We start from the raw sequence: 13,499 nt of genomic DNA on the forward strand, positions 1-13,499 counted from the left end.
CAAAGGCCAAGACTGTCCCTTCAGGGCTGTGCTGGGGCGTCCAGAGGGCCTTATCCAGGGAACCTCTGGGCCCTACTCTGCCCTTGCACTGCGGGTGGCCTGGAGGCCCTCCTAGCCACTTCCTCCCTAGGGAGAGAAAAGGCCCCAAACTTCTCAGAAAGGAGCACTGTAAGAAGCTCGCCTCCTTGTTTTCCCGGGGGCTGGAGTGATAGTCCAGCAGGGAGGGCGTTTGCCTTGCATTCAGCTGACCCGGGTTCGATCCCCGGCATCCCATAGGGTCCTCCAAACACTGCCAGGGGTAATTCCTGAGTGCAGAGTCAGGGGAGACCCTCGAGCATTGCCAGTGTGATTCAAAAAGAAAAACAAACAGAATCTCGTTTTCCCCAGAGCTGCCGCTGAAGGCCCTAACCCCCCCCGGCCCTCCAAGTGTGGCTCCTCAGACAGAGCGGGCTGGGCTAGGAGGCGGCTGGTCAGCCTGGGCCCCTGACTCAGCAGGCCCCGTGTGCTTGTCTAAGGGGGAATCAGGACACGAACAAGTCGGGTGGGCAGAGCTGGGGCTGGGGCGCTGTGGACAGGGGCCCCGGGAAAGCCGGAGAGAGGCCGGCCCGGCTTCCCGCAGCCGGTCTCATCCGCCCACTGCCTGGCGGGAAGGCATGCCGGGGCCGGCCACCCAGTCTGCGCCCTCGGTCCGGGCAGCTGGGGCACACTTGGCGTCTCTCTGCCATGCCTTCTTCCTCAACCCCAGCCACGGAGCCTTCTCGACGCGGGCCGGCATGCCCCCCCGCTAGACTAAGATGCTCCTTCACTGCACAGCTGGGCCCCATGGCTGACCCCCTTAAAGAAAAGCCAGGGAGCTCTGTGGTCAGGAGACGGCTTCTCCGGCCCCCGAAGGTCGGCACTGGCTCTCAGGGGTGGCAGCTGCTGCTCTGAATCTCGTATTTCCCAGATGTATCTGACCGAAGAAACATTTTTCTTTTTTAAAATTAGCAGGTTTTTGTTTTTGTTTTGTTTTGGGGTCACACCTGGCCATGCTCAGGGCTGACTCTTGTCTCTGCTCTCAGGAATTACTTCTGGCGGGGCTCGGGGGACCCTATTGGATGCCGGAGATCAAACTCGGGTCCAACATGTGAAAGGCAAGCGCCCTCCCCACTGTGCTATCTCTCCAGCCCCTGGAAAAGTTTTCAAGTCTCCCTCCCTCCCTCCCTCCCTCCCTCCCTCCCTCCCTCCCTCCCTCCCTCCCTCCCTCCCTCTTCCTCTCTGCCTCTCTCAGGGGCCACACCCAGCAGTACTCAGAGCTGTTCCGGTCCCAAGCTCAGGAGTAACCCTTGGCCCTGCTTGGGGCCGTACGTTTTGCTGGGCCTAGAGTGGGCGTGTCTGCACACAAAGCAAATGCCTTGACCCTTTTATTTACTTTTTTTTTCTTTTTGGGTCACACCTGGTGATGCACAGGGGTTACTCCTGACTCTGCACTCAGGAATTACTCCTGGTGGTGCTTGGGGGACCATATGAGATGCTGGGAATTGAACCCGGGTAGCTGCATGCAAGGCAAATGCCCTCCCCGCTGTGCTATCCCTCCAGCTCCGTGCCTTGACCCTTGTACTATCTCTCCGGCCCAAGTTACATCTTTTTAATGTGGCGTTCAGGTGGGTCCCCCATGTTCAGGGGCCTGAGGGCCGCTTCCATGGATTTGGTCACCTGAGTTGATGATTCAACGCCAGGATGCAGAGGTACAAGGGCCCAAGCGGGCACAGGCATCTGTGCCTGGAGGTGCCCAGGGGCCCTGTGTGTGGCTGGAGGTAGAGCCAGGCTCGGCCCTGAGGAAGGCCTGTGTCCTGACCCGTGTACCGTGTCCCTGACCCTGTCAAGTTCCATCTGTTATCATCCCGGATCAGGGTCCTTCTACCCTCCGACACCAGCCTGGCATTCAAACACGCTGTCCGAGGGCAAGAGAGAGAGGACAGGGGTTAGGGACTCGCCTGGCACGCTGCTGACTCAGGTTCCATCCCTGGCACCCAGGTGGTCTTGCCAGAGTCAGCCTTGAGCACTGCCAGGTGTGTTCCCCCAACCAAAGCAGAAACCCACCAACCCCGCAATGGTGCAGTGTCCTAGACAGGCCCGTGACGTTGTCGCTGGGGTCCACACTGCTGTCCGTGGGGACTGGCCAGGTCAGGGGCAGAGGAAGGCAGCACCATCCTGGCCACAGACAGGCCTGAGCTCAGCTCAGGAAGGCCCCACTCCCGGGCTGGCCTCAGGGGGCCCAGAGCAAAGCCCCAGGAGTCCGGCCCGCCTCCAGCCCGCCCTGCTCCATGCAGCCCAGAATGTTCCCTGGGGTTCGGTACCTTGGCTCCTGGGGTCCCAGGCTCACCCTGAAGGGGGAGAAATAAAGGAAAATGGGTGAGAAAATGGGAGCACAAGGCAGGAGGAGCTTGAGCGGCTCCAGGGGCCACGGCTCCAGCTGGGCGCTGCCCACCTGCCTTCCCTGAGGAAGATCCCCCCAACTTCGGCAGAAGGGGCGGGAGGCCTGAGGGGGCGTTTGGCTGTACGCAGACGCCCAGACGCCCAGGCGTGGCACTCAGTACAGTGGCGGGCCTGTACTGTCCCCTCAGTACAGGGGAACCTGCTGGGGCCAGCCGAGAGGCGCCCGGGATGCAGGGGCTGATGGGCTCACTGCCCAGTGCTCCTCAGGCCACACCCCAGTGTAAGCCAGAGGGCCACGTGCCAGCGTCAGGGTGTTCAAAAGTGAGAGCCTCGTCCACTCCCAAGGAGCCTCGAAGCCCGAGCTGTCCAGCTTCCCTCTGCACCCCCAGCTCTCCACCCAGCCCCTCACAAGGCGCCACTGACCTTCATCCCGGCCACCGCGATTCCTGGCGCCCCCTGGAAGAGAGAAAAGTCAGGTGTGGGGAGGAGGGGGCGCCCCCACCCCCGCCCAAACAGCGCCCCGGGTGAGGAGCGGGATGGAGACCCAGTGGGAGGTATGCCTGCGTGGGCCTGGCACCCACCCGGAGGGGGCTGCCGAGCTCGGGGGGACGTCCTAAGAGGCCCCGGGAACACCACTGGGGTCTCCTGTGGGGCCCCCCAGCTCCTGGGGGCATGACAGGCACTGTGTCCGGGGAGCTGGGCAGGGGGGTAGTGGCGTCACTGGGGGAGGGGAGGAGGGCGGGCGAGGCTAGTGGGCTGGGACGGCCCCTCTCCAGCACCCCAGGTGTGCGTGCAGGGCCCAGGGCTGGGAGAGCGCAGGGGCTGAGTGCAGTTTGCTCCTGAGCCCTCCCCGCACCTGCTCCCGGGCGGGCGAGCAGGCTGCTCACTCAGGAAACCCAGCGAGGGGCCCTGGTGGGCCTCGGGATGGCCTGACTGGGGCTGCTGAGGGCCTCGGGGTCTAGGGCAGCTGGGGGCAGGCAGGGAGGGGTCGGCTTCTCTGGCGTCCCCCGATGGGGTGCCCCGGGGCGGTGGGCACTGTGGAAGTACCTTGGCGCCGTGCTTGCCGGGCATCCCTGGCATGCCCCTTTCTCCCTGGGGGGAAGAGACGAGAAGCAGCGTGAGGGGAGCTGGGGGCGCGGGGCTGGCCCTGTTTCCAGGCTAGAGCAGGCGGCCATCTTCTGGCCACTCCCGCCAACACCCTCTCTCGCCTCAGAGAGGGCTCCCAGCCAGTCCCAGAGGGGGTCAGGGAGATGGGATGTGTGTGTGGGTCTTTAACTTTTTTTTCTTTTTGGGTCACACTCGGCGATGCACAGGGGTTACTCCTGGCTCTGCACTCAGGAATCACCTCTGGCGGTGCTCAGGGGACCCTATGGGATGCTGGGAATCGAACCCGGGTCGGCCGCGTGTAAGGCAAATGCCCTAACTGCTGTGCTATCACTCCAGCCCCGGGGGTCTTTAACTTTAACACCAGGGGCATGGCAGGGCCCTGACTGAGCGCGCAGGTCCGCACCATGGCCAGCAGAGGGCGCCACAGGACCTCCCTGACACCGGGCAACCTTGACAAGCGGTCTCACGCCATGAAGGGTCCCATCACTCTCTTCTCAGAGGCCCGGGTCCCCTGCTAATATGCCAAAGAGCACAGTCATGTTGACTCAGAAAGAGACACTTCCTGAGTTGGGGGGACAGGTGGGAGGTCAGCTCGGGCACCCTCTCCCCGCCCCCTGCTCCAGCCTCTCCGGAGGACGGCTGTTAGTCCACCCTCTTCCTCTCAGCCCCCTCCCGCGCCCCTGCCCTCCTCGGCCTGCCTCTATTTCGGGGGGCTGGGCTGAGAGTCAGGAAAGGCTGTGCGTGTGACCCCAGATAAGCCACATTCACTTGGGCAGGACCCTTGTCTGCAGAATGAGATTAGGCCGACACTTCCTACTCAGCCAGGCTCCCTGGCCCCCTCCACCCCCCACAGCCGCCTGTGCGTCCTCAGCAGGGACTGAGGGCCGGGGAGGGAGAGGGAGGGAGAGTTCCTTCAGGAGCCCCGGGCGTGCTCAGCCCTGTGGGTCTGGAGCCCATTCACAGGAATGCCCCCTGGACCGCTCTGAGGCACCGCCCTTCTTGCAGAGATGGAGACCATTGCCCCCTCCCTCCCGTGTGCCCAGGCTCCTGGCTCCTTGCACCCCCACCCGGGGGCAGCTAGCCTGCCTGCCTGACCACACACAGCCACACGCACTCATGCGCACACATATGTAGGCACATACACCACATGCACACATGGGCACACATACCCGTGCACAGACAGATGTACACACATGCATGCACACACTTGTAGGCACATACAACGCATGGACACACACACCCATGCAATGCACACCATGCTCAGACATACGCACACACAGATGCAGACCCACACACGTAGGCCCAGACATAGCACACACATGAATGTCTGTGCATGCACATAACTGCTCCCTGCAGGCAGGCGGCAGGGTGTCCCAGTGACTTTTGTCCCCTAGGCTCACCCACTCTCATTCATCTTTCTTCAGGGTGCGTCCCAGCAGGCCGCCCCACCTGACCTCAGAACCCACCGATGGGTGCATCTGTCTGTAGCAAGCACCCTTCCTGGGCGGGGCGAGTGCAAGCAGGGGAGGGCACATGGGCGTGGGGACCCAGGCTGTGTGGAGGGGTGACTTGGGCTGCTAATGGACTTGCCACACTGCAGAGCTTCCCGGGAGCCTGTCTTTGTCACAGACCTTCCTTCCTATTTCCCTGCTACAGTGATTCTGCCAGGAAGAGAGAGGGCGATTCTGCCAGGAAGAAACTGATTCTACCTGGAAGTAGAGGGAGTGATTCTGCCAGAAAAAGAGAAAGTGATTCTGTTAGGAAAAGAGAAAATGATTCTCTTGGGAAAAGAGAGATTGATTCTGGTAGGAAAAGAGAAGGTGATTTTGTCAGAAAGAGAGAAAGCGACTCTGTTTGGGGCGGGGGTGAGGCTCAGTGGCTGAGTACCCAGCATACATGTGTGAAGTCCTGGGTTCCAGCACCCCCGCCCTCTCTCCCACTGGGATGCTATTTAAGGTTTCTAGTGTGGCTGCATTTGGATCCACTCACCGGCTCTCGCTAACGCCACCCTCCTGTTTGTTCGTTCCTAGCCTCGGTCTCAGTTTATTCCTCTTTAGCCTATTTGCTTCCTCGGGACCCCCAGAAGCCCCCCTAGTGAGTGCTCAGCCTGTTTTGTCCTGCAGTGGGTAAGTGACCTGGAGCCGGAGGTGTGGACGCAGGGAAGCCAGTCTCTCCCTGTGGGAGACCATCTCTCAGCACCCCTGCTGGACAATGGCCCACAGGGGGACGGCCCCTCCCTGAGTCACGGGGAGCACAGGAGGGGGAGCGCGGCGGCCTGGAGCCCCGCACACCGGCCCGCTCTCCTGCAGGGCCCTGCAGCCCATCCCAGCATCAATAGGGTCTCTATTCTGCCCCCCACTTCCAGGTGGGGGATCCATCCGTCATGGCAGACAGGCGGGGCAGCGGGCCCTGCGGTCGGCCGGGGCCTCTTAATTTGGTGATTTATTGTTTGTTGAACCAGCGGGGCCGGCTCTTGGCTAGAAGCTGGCAGTCTGGGGGAGCCGGGGGGCTTCAAGGTCAGCTCCCAGCGAGGCAGGGTGAGGTCAGAGCAGCCGGGGTAGATGAAGGAGGACAGGCTCTGGGGGGCGGGGGGTGGGAGGCAAGGCAGACACAGACCCTTTGTTCTCTGCAGGGGGGGAGGAAGCCTGGCTGAGCAGGGGGGAGGCTGGGGGGAGCAGGAGGCTCAGGCCCCGAGCCTAGACCGGGGCCCTTTTACAGGACCAGCTCTCCCCACAGGGTTCCCAGGGCTTCTTTCCGGGAAAAGGGTGGAAACGACAGCGCCTCCTGCAGCCCAACCGGGGCAGCTGTACCTGAGCCAGGGCCTTTGGGGTCCCGCGGCCCATGGGGCTAAGGCAAGCGACAGGCTCGACCTGGGAGAGGGGGACTCTGTAATGAGCTCCCAAAAGAAAAAGTCAGTGCTCATTCATCTTTGGCCTTTGGAGGGGAGAGGGAGAGAGAGGGGGGGGGAGAGAGGGGGGGAGGGAGGGAGGGAGAGAGAGAGGGAGGGAGGGAGGAAGGGAAAGAGAGAGAGAGGGAAAGAGGGGGGGAAGAGAGAGAGCATGGGCTGGGGCCAGAGTGTCCTCAGCGGCCCCGTGACACCTCAGATAGATCTGGGGGCCAAACGGTGTCTCAGCCCCCTCCACCTGCGTTGCATGACATGCTGTGGGTGTGCCGTGGGATTTCACAGCCTGGAGAGAAAGTGTCTAGGGTGGAGGGTTCCTGCTTCTCTGTCCTGTACGGAGAGTCCAGTGCTCGAGGGACCCTGAGGGCTGGGGGCACTAGGTGGGGGCATGGACTGCTGCAGGAAGTCCTGGGGAGAGCAGAGAAAGCAGCTCTCTGGAAGCCCTGTCCCCCTCTCCAATCTGGGGGAGAGTCCCCCAGGAGCCCAGGGGCCACAGAGGAAGCGCCCACTTCTCACCTTCAGGGACTCAGCTTCCCCCTTTCCTTCTCCTGGAAAGGAGGGGCAGGCCCAGCAGGATTCCTGGGGCTTGGCGGGGTTCCCCAGACTCCAGAAGCCAGATAGTTTTGAGCCAGGTTTGGGGGTTCAGATAGACCCAACTTCACTGCCTCCAGCCTATGATCCTTTGGGGATTCACCTTTGGGAGCCCTAGTTTGCCCATCTGTAAACTGGGGCTGAAGCCCAAACTCACCTCCCAGGGAGGTGCCGAGGCTCTGAGAAGCTGATGCAGGCAGTGCCTGAGATGGGGCCTGGCACGGACCACAACCGAATCCTGCCAGAGCCCCTTCTTGGCTTGGCATCACGTGGTCCTTTTGATTGTGGGACAGAGAAGGGGGACGCAGGGCGGGATGGGGGAGGGCCACAGCCCCGAAGCTTAACTTCCAGACTCCTATGGGAGTCAGCCTCAGCCCTGCGTGAGACAGACCAGCGCTGCCCAGCTCCCCGCGCCTCCTTCTACGCTCGCCCTGGCCAGTCCCCGGGGTGGGGGGGGGGGCAGCCCGGCCTCGCATCAGGAGGCAGATAGCGTCACGCCCCTGGGTCTAATGGTGTCCACATGGGCCTGCCACGGTTCGTGCAGAGTCTGGTGTCCCCGTGAGGGGCGGGGGCAGCTCGGGGCCTGCTGGCCGTGCCGGGCTTTGATCTCCGGGAGCTGGTGGGAAAGTGGCCCGCTGGCCCCAGAGGCGGCGCATGGAACTAATCACTAGCAAATTGCACTGGCCGAGAACAGGCTCTGCCGAGGTTCCCATCCACCCCCCGCCCCCCGTCCTGCGCGCGTGTCAAGTCACAAGTGACGCAGACACGAGGGTCTCTCTGTGGCCCTCACAGCCCCCCGTGACACTCCGGACACAGGGGCCAGCCCCGTGGCCCCTCTCTGCTCATCCTGGCCCTGGCGCCTGCTCTCTCCTGAGCAGAGACCAATCGCCTTAATGTTGGTGTCCCGAGATGCCTCAGCCACAGCAGGCAGACAGAGGGAAGGGGAGGAGGGGGGGCTTGGGGAAGGAGCCAGAGGGGCAGGGCGTCAGCGACCCGGTGGCTCAGCAGGGCGTGAGACCCTCGGAGCAGACGTTTTGCACCACGGGAGAAGATAGGCTTCCGGGCTGAACTCGTGAGCTGGAGCTTCTAATGCCAGCGGCGATGGCGCACCTGCTGTGCAGCCTCAGACAGAGCCTGTGCCTCTCTGGGCTTCTCATCTGACAGCAGGGATTTGGCCCCCAGCCCTGGCCCCTGGGAGCCAGGGACTGCGCGGAATGCAGCTAACCCGAGCTAGGAAGGATTGCCGTGTTTCAGAGGCCCCGAGGGGCGCAAAGGTCTGCGGGCACAGCAGTCCTGGGGGCTAAGCCGCCCACCGAGCCCAGGGGCGGGGCCTGGGGATGCGTGCAGTCCTCGAGGAGTGGTCCCGAGAGGCCTTTGCTGAGGGTTGCCCAGTGCACCCTCTGACCTCTGTGGACGGGCAGGGGGGTTGAGATGCTGGAGGCGGGTGGGGGCAGCACAGCGACCTCCCGTGGGCCCAGAACTCGAGAATAACAAGCTGGAGCCTGGAGGCAGAGGGAATCTTCCAGAAACCAGAGGGAGGCAGTGGGACAGGCCTCCAGATTCCACGAGGAGCAGGCCAGTTGTGAAGGGGAGCGGGGGTGGGAGCTGGCGGAGGAAGAAAGGGTGGGGGAGGGGGGCCGAGAAGGACCCAGCTAACTCCCCAGAGACCTGGAAGCCACCGCTCTGACCCGACCCGGAGGTGGACGAAGTCTGACGAGGGCAAAGACTCAAGATGCCCCCAAAGCGGCAGTTCCCCCGAGTTGGAAGGAATTTTTCTTTTTCTTTTGTCTTCTGGGTTTTTCCTTCTTTTTTTTGGGCCCACACCCAGCTATGCTGAGGGCTGCCTCCTGGCTCTGCGCTCTGGCATCACTCCTGGCAGGGATCAGAGGCCATCTGGGGTGCTGGGGACGGACTCTGGGCTGGCTGTGTGCGAGGCAAGCATCCTACCCACTGAGCATGCGCCAAGCCCTGTGTTGCCTCATTCGCTGGGGAGAGGAGCAGCGTCCTGGGGGCTGGGAGTCGGACAGACACGAGCCAGAGGAAGCACAGTCTTGGCCGGCAGTAAGTGGTGGCCGCGACCGAGATGACTTGAACGGGGGCCAGAGAGATAGTACAATGTGCAGGGCACCTGCCTTGCATGCGGCTGGCCCAAGCTCGATTCCCAGCATCACATAGGGTTCCCTGAGCCCCGAGCACAGGAGTAAGCCCTGAGTGGTACAGGACTCGAACCCTTGGAACTAAAATAACTGGAATGTTATTACTGTTAAAGGTAACGCCCACCGCTGGGCCACTGGTCGGGTCATTCTCCTGAAATGCCTCTGACTGGCTGAAGGGCTGGGTGGGAGATCTCTGCCTCGCCCGGGAAGGCTCTGGGAATGACCCCCAGCATGAAGAAGACTGGGGGAGGCCTCAAAGGCTTTGCTAGTCTGAAAGGTGTGAGGAGCAGAAGTCGCAGGAGGGGCTGCTGAATGCTCCTCAAGGGGGCCCAGGGGACATGCCAAGTGACCTGGTTTTTTGTTTTGTTTTGTTTGGGGGCCAGCCCTGACCATGCTCAGGGGCTACTCCTGGCTCTGCACTCAGGAGTCACTCTGGGCGGTGCTCAGAGGGCCAGAAGGGATGCAGGGAGATCAAGCCCAGGTTGGCCGTGTGCAAGGCAAGCGCCCTACCCTTTGCACTAGCGTTCCTGCCCCTGGCCTGTTTGGAAAGGCCACGAAGAGACCCCCAGCCCCCAGCCCACGTCAACCACCAGACATGAGGCAGCTTTTCCATCCCTCACCAAATGTGGCCGTAAGTGAGAGTGTGGGGGACCCACACCCCCAGCACCTCCAGGTGCCCCCCATGTAGTGGTCTGAAGCTGGGCATTTAGGATGTTCCTTTTCTTGCAGGAGGCAGGGCTAGGCCAACGCACTGCCCAGGGCGCCCTCCCGTCTGCCTTCTCCCTGGACCCTCCAAACTGCCCCCTTGGGGCCCCCATGCAGTCAGCCCAGCGCTCACCCCCTCGACTCGCCCTCTAGGGGGACCCCGGCCTGCCTCCGCCAGACACTGACACCAGGTGGGCAGTGGACACCCTCCTGGGCCTGAGGCCCATCTGGACCCCGCGTTGCCCAGGCCACCGCCCACTTCGTGTGCCAACCGGGTGGAGACTCAAGCCTCTATTTTGGCAGCTTCACAAACACGCCACAGCGGCAGGCGGGGGCTGAGCATGTGGCAAGGTGGTGCACAGCCAAGGCCCGCCCGGCGTGCATGGGGTCACCCCTCGAGCCCCCAGGCTCCGCTTCTTACCTTCCGGCCGTGGTAGCCCTGGACTCCAGGGTCTCCCTGGGGGAACAGACAGAGACTGCTAAGGGCAGACCCAGTGCAGACCCCCTCAACCAGTGCTTGCCCCCAACCCCGGTCCCTGCCACCATCACAGACTGTCCCACTCTCCAGCGAAGGGAGGACATGGCAGGAGCACGGGAGAATGTGCACCAAGGGTTTGGGTTCCACACACCACCCGCCGAGGGGCCCATGAGACCTTCTCCCTTGGGGACTCCCCACGCATGCAATGTTTCGGCAGGATTGGTGCCTTGCAGCATCTCGTGCCCAGAGCCTGGGCGGTGGGTAGGGGGTCCCCAGCCTCTGCAGGCGAGTCCCTTTGACCTGTCCATCCCATCTGGTCTCCCCAGGGGCCAGGACCCCTCCCACTTCCAGCTCTCGTAGGGGGGAGGTGGTGGCAGGGGCCTGGCAGCCACCTTCCCTCCCCGACGAGCCCAGAACCAGACGGTTCTTAGGGAGCTCTGAACGTTTCTAAGAGGACAGAGCACTGGGAAGAGAGCCAGCAGGAAGCGTCTCACCGTCTGTCCTTTCTCAGTGAGTGGGGGGCAGCGTTCCCACACTCCCCGCCTCACCCAGAGGCACCCTCACCTTGGGTCCAGGAGGTCCAGGTAAGCCCTGTGGAAGTGAGAAGAAAGCGTGTGACCCGGGCTCCCAGGTGGGCGGCCGAGGTTGTCAGGTCCATGGTGGCGGCTGGCTGGCCCCGGGGGCCGTGAAGGAACTGTGTGTGCTGGAAAGAAGAGGCTCCCGGATTCCCACCCGGGTCTGAGGCCTGCTGAGGGCATGTGGGGACAGTCGGCCCTCTCCCTCCCTGCGGGCCTGTGGGCTCTGTGGGCACCCCTGTGCCTGCCCGCTGGAAAATAAGTCAGTGGTGGCATGTGGAAGGGACAGTGTGGCTTGGTGCACTGGGCCGCCACCACCTGCTAATTGGAGCTGTCCCTGCGGAAAGCCAGCCTTGCTCGGGGCCCGGGCGGCCGCAGCCGCTGTGGGGGCGGTGTGGGCGCCCTGGGCGGGGGGAGGAACCGCCCCAGCCGGGCTGGAGACAGGGCAAGGATGGGGTCTGTTTCTGCTAAGCCCAGGCCTTCTGGTTGCTCCCTTTATACACAAGACCCCAGAGAAAGCCACCTGGCGGAGGTCGGCACTGTGAATCTCCAGCCCTGTTTTTGGGGGATCCTTCACCATTTGCTTTGGTTCAATTTCCCTCGCCCTCTTCCTTTTGGGGTTTCTATTTTGTCGTCTAGAAATCCCCGGGAGTCGAATGCCCCTGCCGGGGGTTAGGAGAAGTCACAGACACACACGTCTGGGGGTTTAGAGAAGCTGATGTGAGCCCTCTCGGCAAGGGAGGGGGTGCCCTGCTCCGGGGACCCTCCGTCAGCCAACACCGACGTCACAAACACGGCACCTCAGCCAGGGGCAGCCAAGGGCCCCAGGCAGGAAAGCCCGGTGATGTGAGTGGGTGCTGCTTCTCGGGGCCATGGGGGACGGACGGCCCTGGCCAGGTGACGGCCCTTCTGGGACTCTCGTTACGTATTGGAATGAGCCAGAAGCACAAGCATTTCTGCCCGAGCGACTACCTGTTGTCCAAGGGAGCTCATTCGCGTCCTTGGGAGTGGGTCCAGCAGCCAGGAATAGATGTCAGGGGAAGGCCTGCCTCAGCCATGGCCGGGCGTATGCAGAGGGGCGATCTAACAGGGATCTAATGTTCCCACAGCACCAGTGTGGGAACACGGCCACGTGCAGACCCGTCTAGGGAGGGAGACCGGCTGGAGAGGGGCTTTGTCGAGACGCTGAGCTACAGGCTCACACAGCGGCTAGGATGCTTCGGCCTCAGAAGGAAGGCTGTGGTTCATTTTTGGTGGTCGGTTGGTTGGTTGAATTTCTTTGTGGGTCACAGCCGGCAGTGCTCAGGGGCCAAGGCTGGCAGTGCTCTCTATGTGGTGCCCAGATTGGACACGGGATCGCAGCCATGGCCACATGCTAGGCAAGACCCTTGACTCTCAAGAAAGGGACAGTCTTTTTGTTTGTCTGGGGGCCACACTCGGCAGTGCTCAGGGCTTGCTCCTGGCTCTGAGCTCAGGGGTGCCTCCTGGTGGTGCTCGGGAGACCATAAGCTATGCAGTGCTAGGCTGGGCTGTAGCTGTGTGCAAGCCTTAGCCCCTGTCCCACCTCCCTGGACCCCCACACCTTCTTAAATGCTTTGTCCTTTTCTGCTGCCCCCTATGACTCCTGGCCTGGGTCGTAGCTCTGGGGGGGAGAGGCGTTTTCTCTGTGGAAGACCAGGAGCCTGCAAGAGACGCCCAGCCCTTTCCACACTCATTTGGGTACATTTTTGAGTCTTAGCCAGGGCTTGATACAAGGGACTTGGCGGCCGCTGGCCTCGCCCTGTCACCTGTGTGTGACAGGAGCCTGGGTCCCTCCCTGCAGTGTTTGGTTCCCACGGTCTGCAGGCTGCATCCCCCCCACCAATGTACCAGCACAGGCACTTTATTTCGGGGTGCCTTGCTATGTCTGCTGCCTTGCCCTCTGCTTCAGAACTGGCTGGCCCTAAGTCTGGTTTCCTCGCGCCCAGAGGGAAGGGCACAGCCTCCGAGGGAAGCAGGGGCTCTGCCCCCCGCCCAGCTGGGAGGGGCTGCCAGCAATGCGTTTTCCCCTGGATGGCGATCCTGAAGTTGGGGGTCCTGCCCGGGGGGATGTATTTGCAGAACCCGGAAGCAAGCGGTGAGCGTGAGGCCCCTCCTCACATCTAGGGCCAGGTGTTCTGCTGTCTGGCGGAAACTCGGGGGGTTCTCGAGGCTCGTGGGAGGATCCCGAGATAAGCGTGAAGAGAGGAAGGGTACTTACAGGCGGTCCCATGGGGCCGGGCAGTCCTGGAGGCCCCAGAAGGCCACTTGGTCCAGGGGGCCCCGGGGGGCCTGGGGGGCCTTGGATGCCTGTCTGGCCCTGTTCGCCCTGTGATCCGAGGAGACAAGTGTCAGGGAGTGCCCAGTGCACCGGGTGCCCGCCCCGCCCCCAGCCGTGCTCTGGTGGCAGGCGGTGCACGTGGCGAGGCTCCATGCAGGGTTGGTGGCGAGGCAGTGCCCCTGGGGCGAGGCAGAGGAGAGGGAGCTGAGCCCCACCGCCCGGCCCCAGGCCTGCTCCCTGCGCCCCCCGCTGCCTCCCCCTGCCCTCT

General features: G+C 62.8%; 1 protein-coding gene across 1 annotated transcript in view; it reads right to left on the reverse strand.

Moving 5' to 3' along the window:
* Positions 1-13,499, reverse strand: part of LOC129406534 (collagen alpha-1(XIII) chain-like) — a 38,585-nt gene that overhangs the window by 8,506 nt on the left and 16,580 nt on the right. Inside the window, exons 10-15 of the mRNA XM_055144694.1 lie at positions 13,172-13,279; positions 10,922-10,948; positions 10,301-10,336; positions 3,466-3,510; positions 2,842-2,874; positions 2,340-2,366 (exon numbers count right to left, since the gene is read on the reverse strand). Coding sequence (XP_055000669.1) covers positions 2,340-2,366; positions 2,842-2,874; positions 3,466-3,510; positions 10,301-10,336; positions 10,922-10,948; positions 13,172-13,279 — 276 coding nt within the window. The remainder of the gene's footprint in view (positions 1-2,339; positions 2,367-2,841; positions 2,875-3,465; positions 3,511-10,300; positions 10,337-10,921; positions 10,949-13,171; positions 13,280-13,499) is intronic.

The sequence above is a fragment of the Sorex araneus genome, chromosome 7, assembly GCF_027595985.1.
Source record: "Sorex araneus isolate mSorAra2 chromosome 7, mSorAra2.pri, whole genome shotgun sequence".
Taxonomy (NCBI): domain Eukaryota; kingdom Metazoa; phylum Chordata; class Mammalia; order Eulipotyphla; family Soricidae; genus Sorex; species Sorex araneus.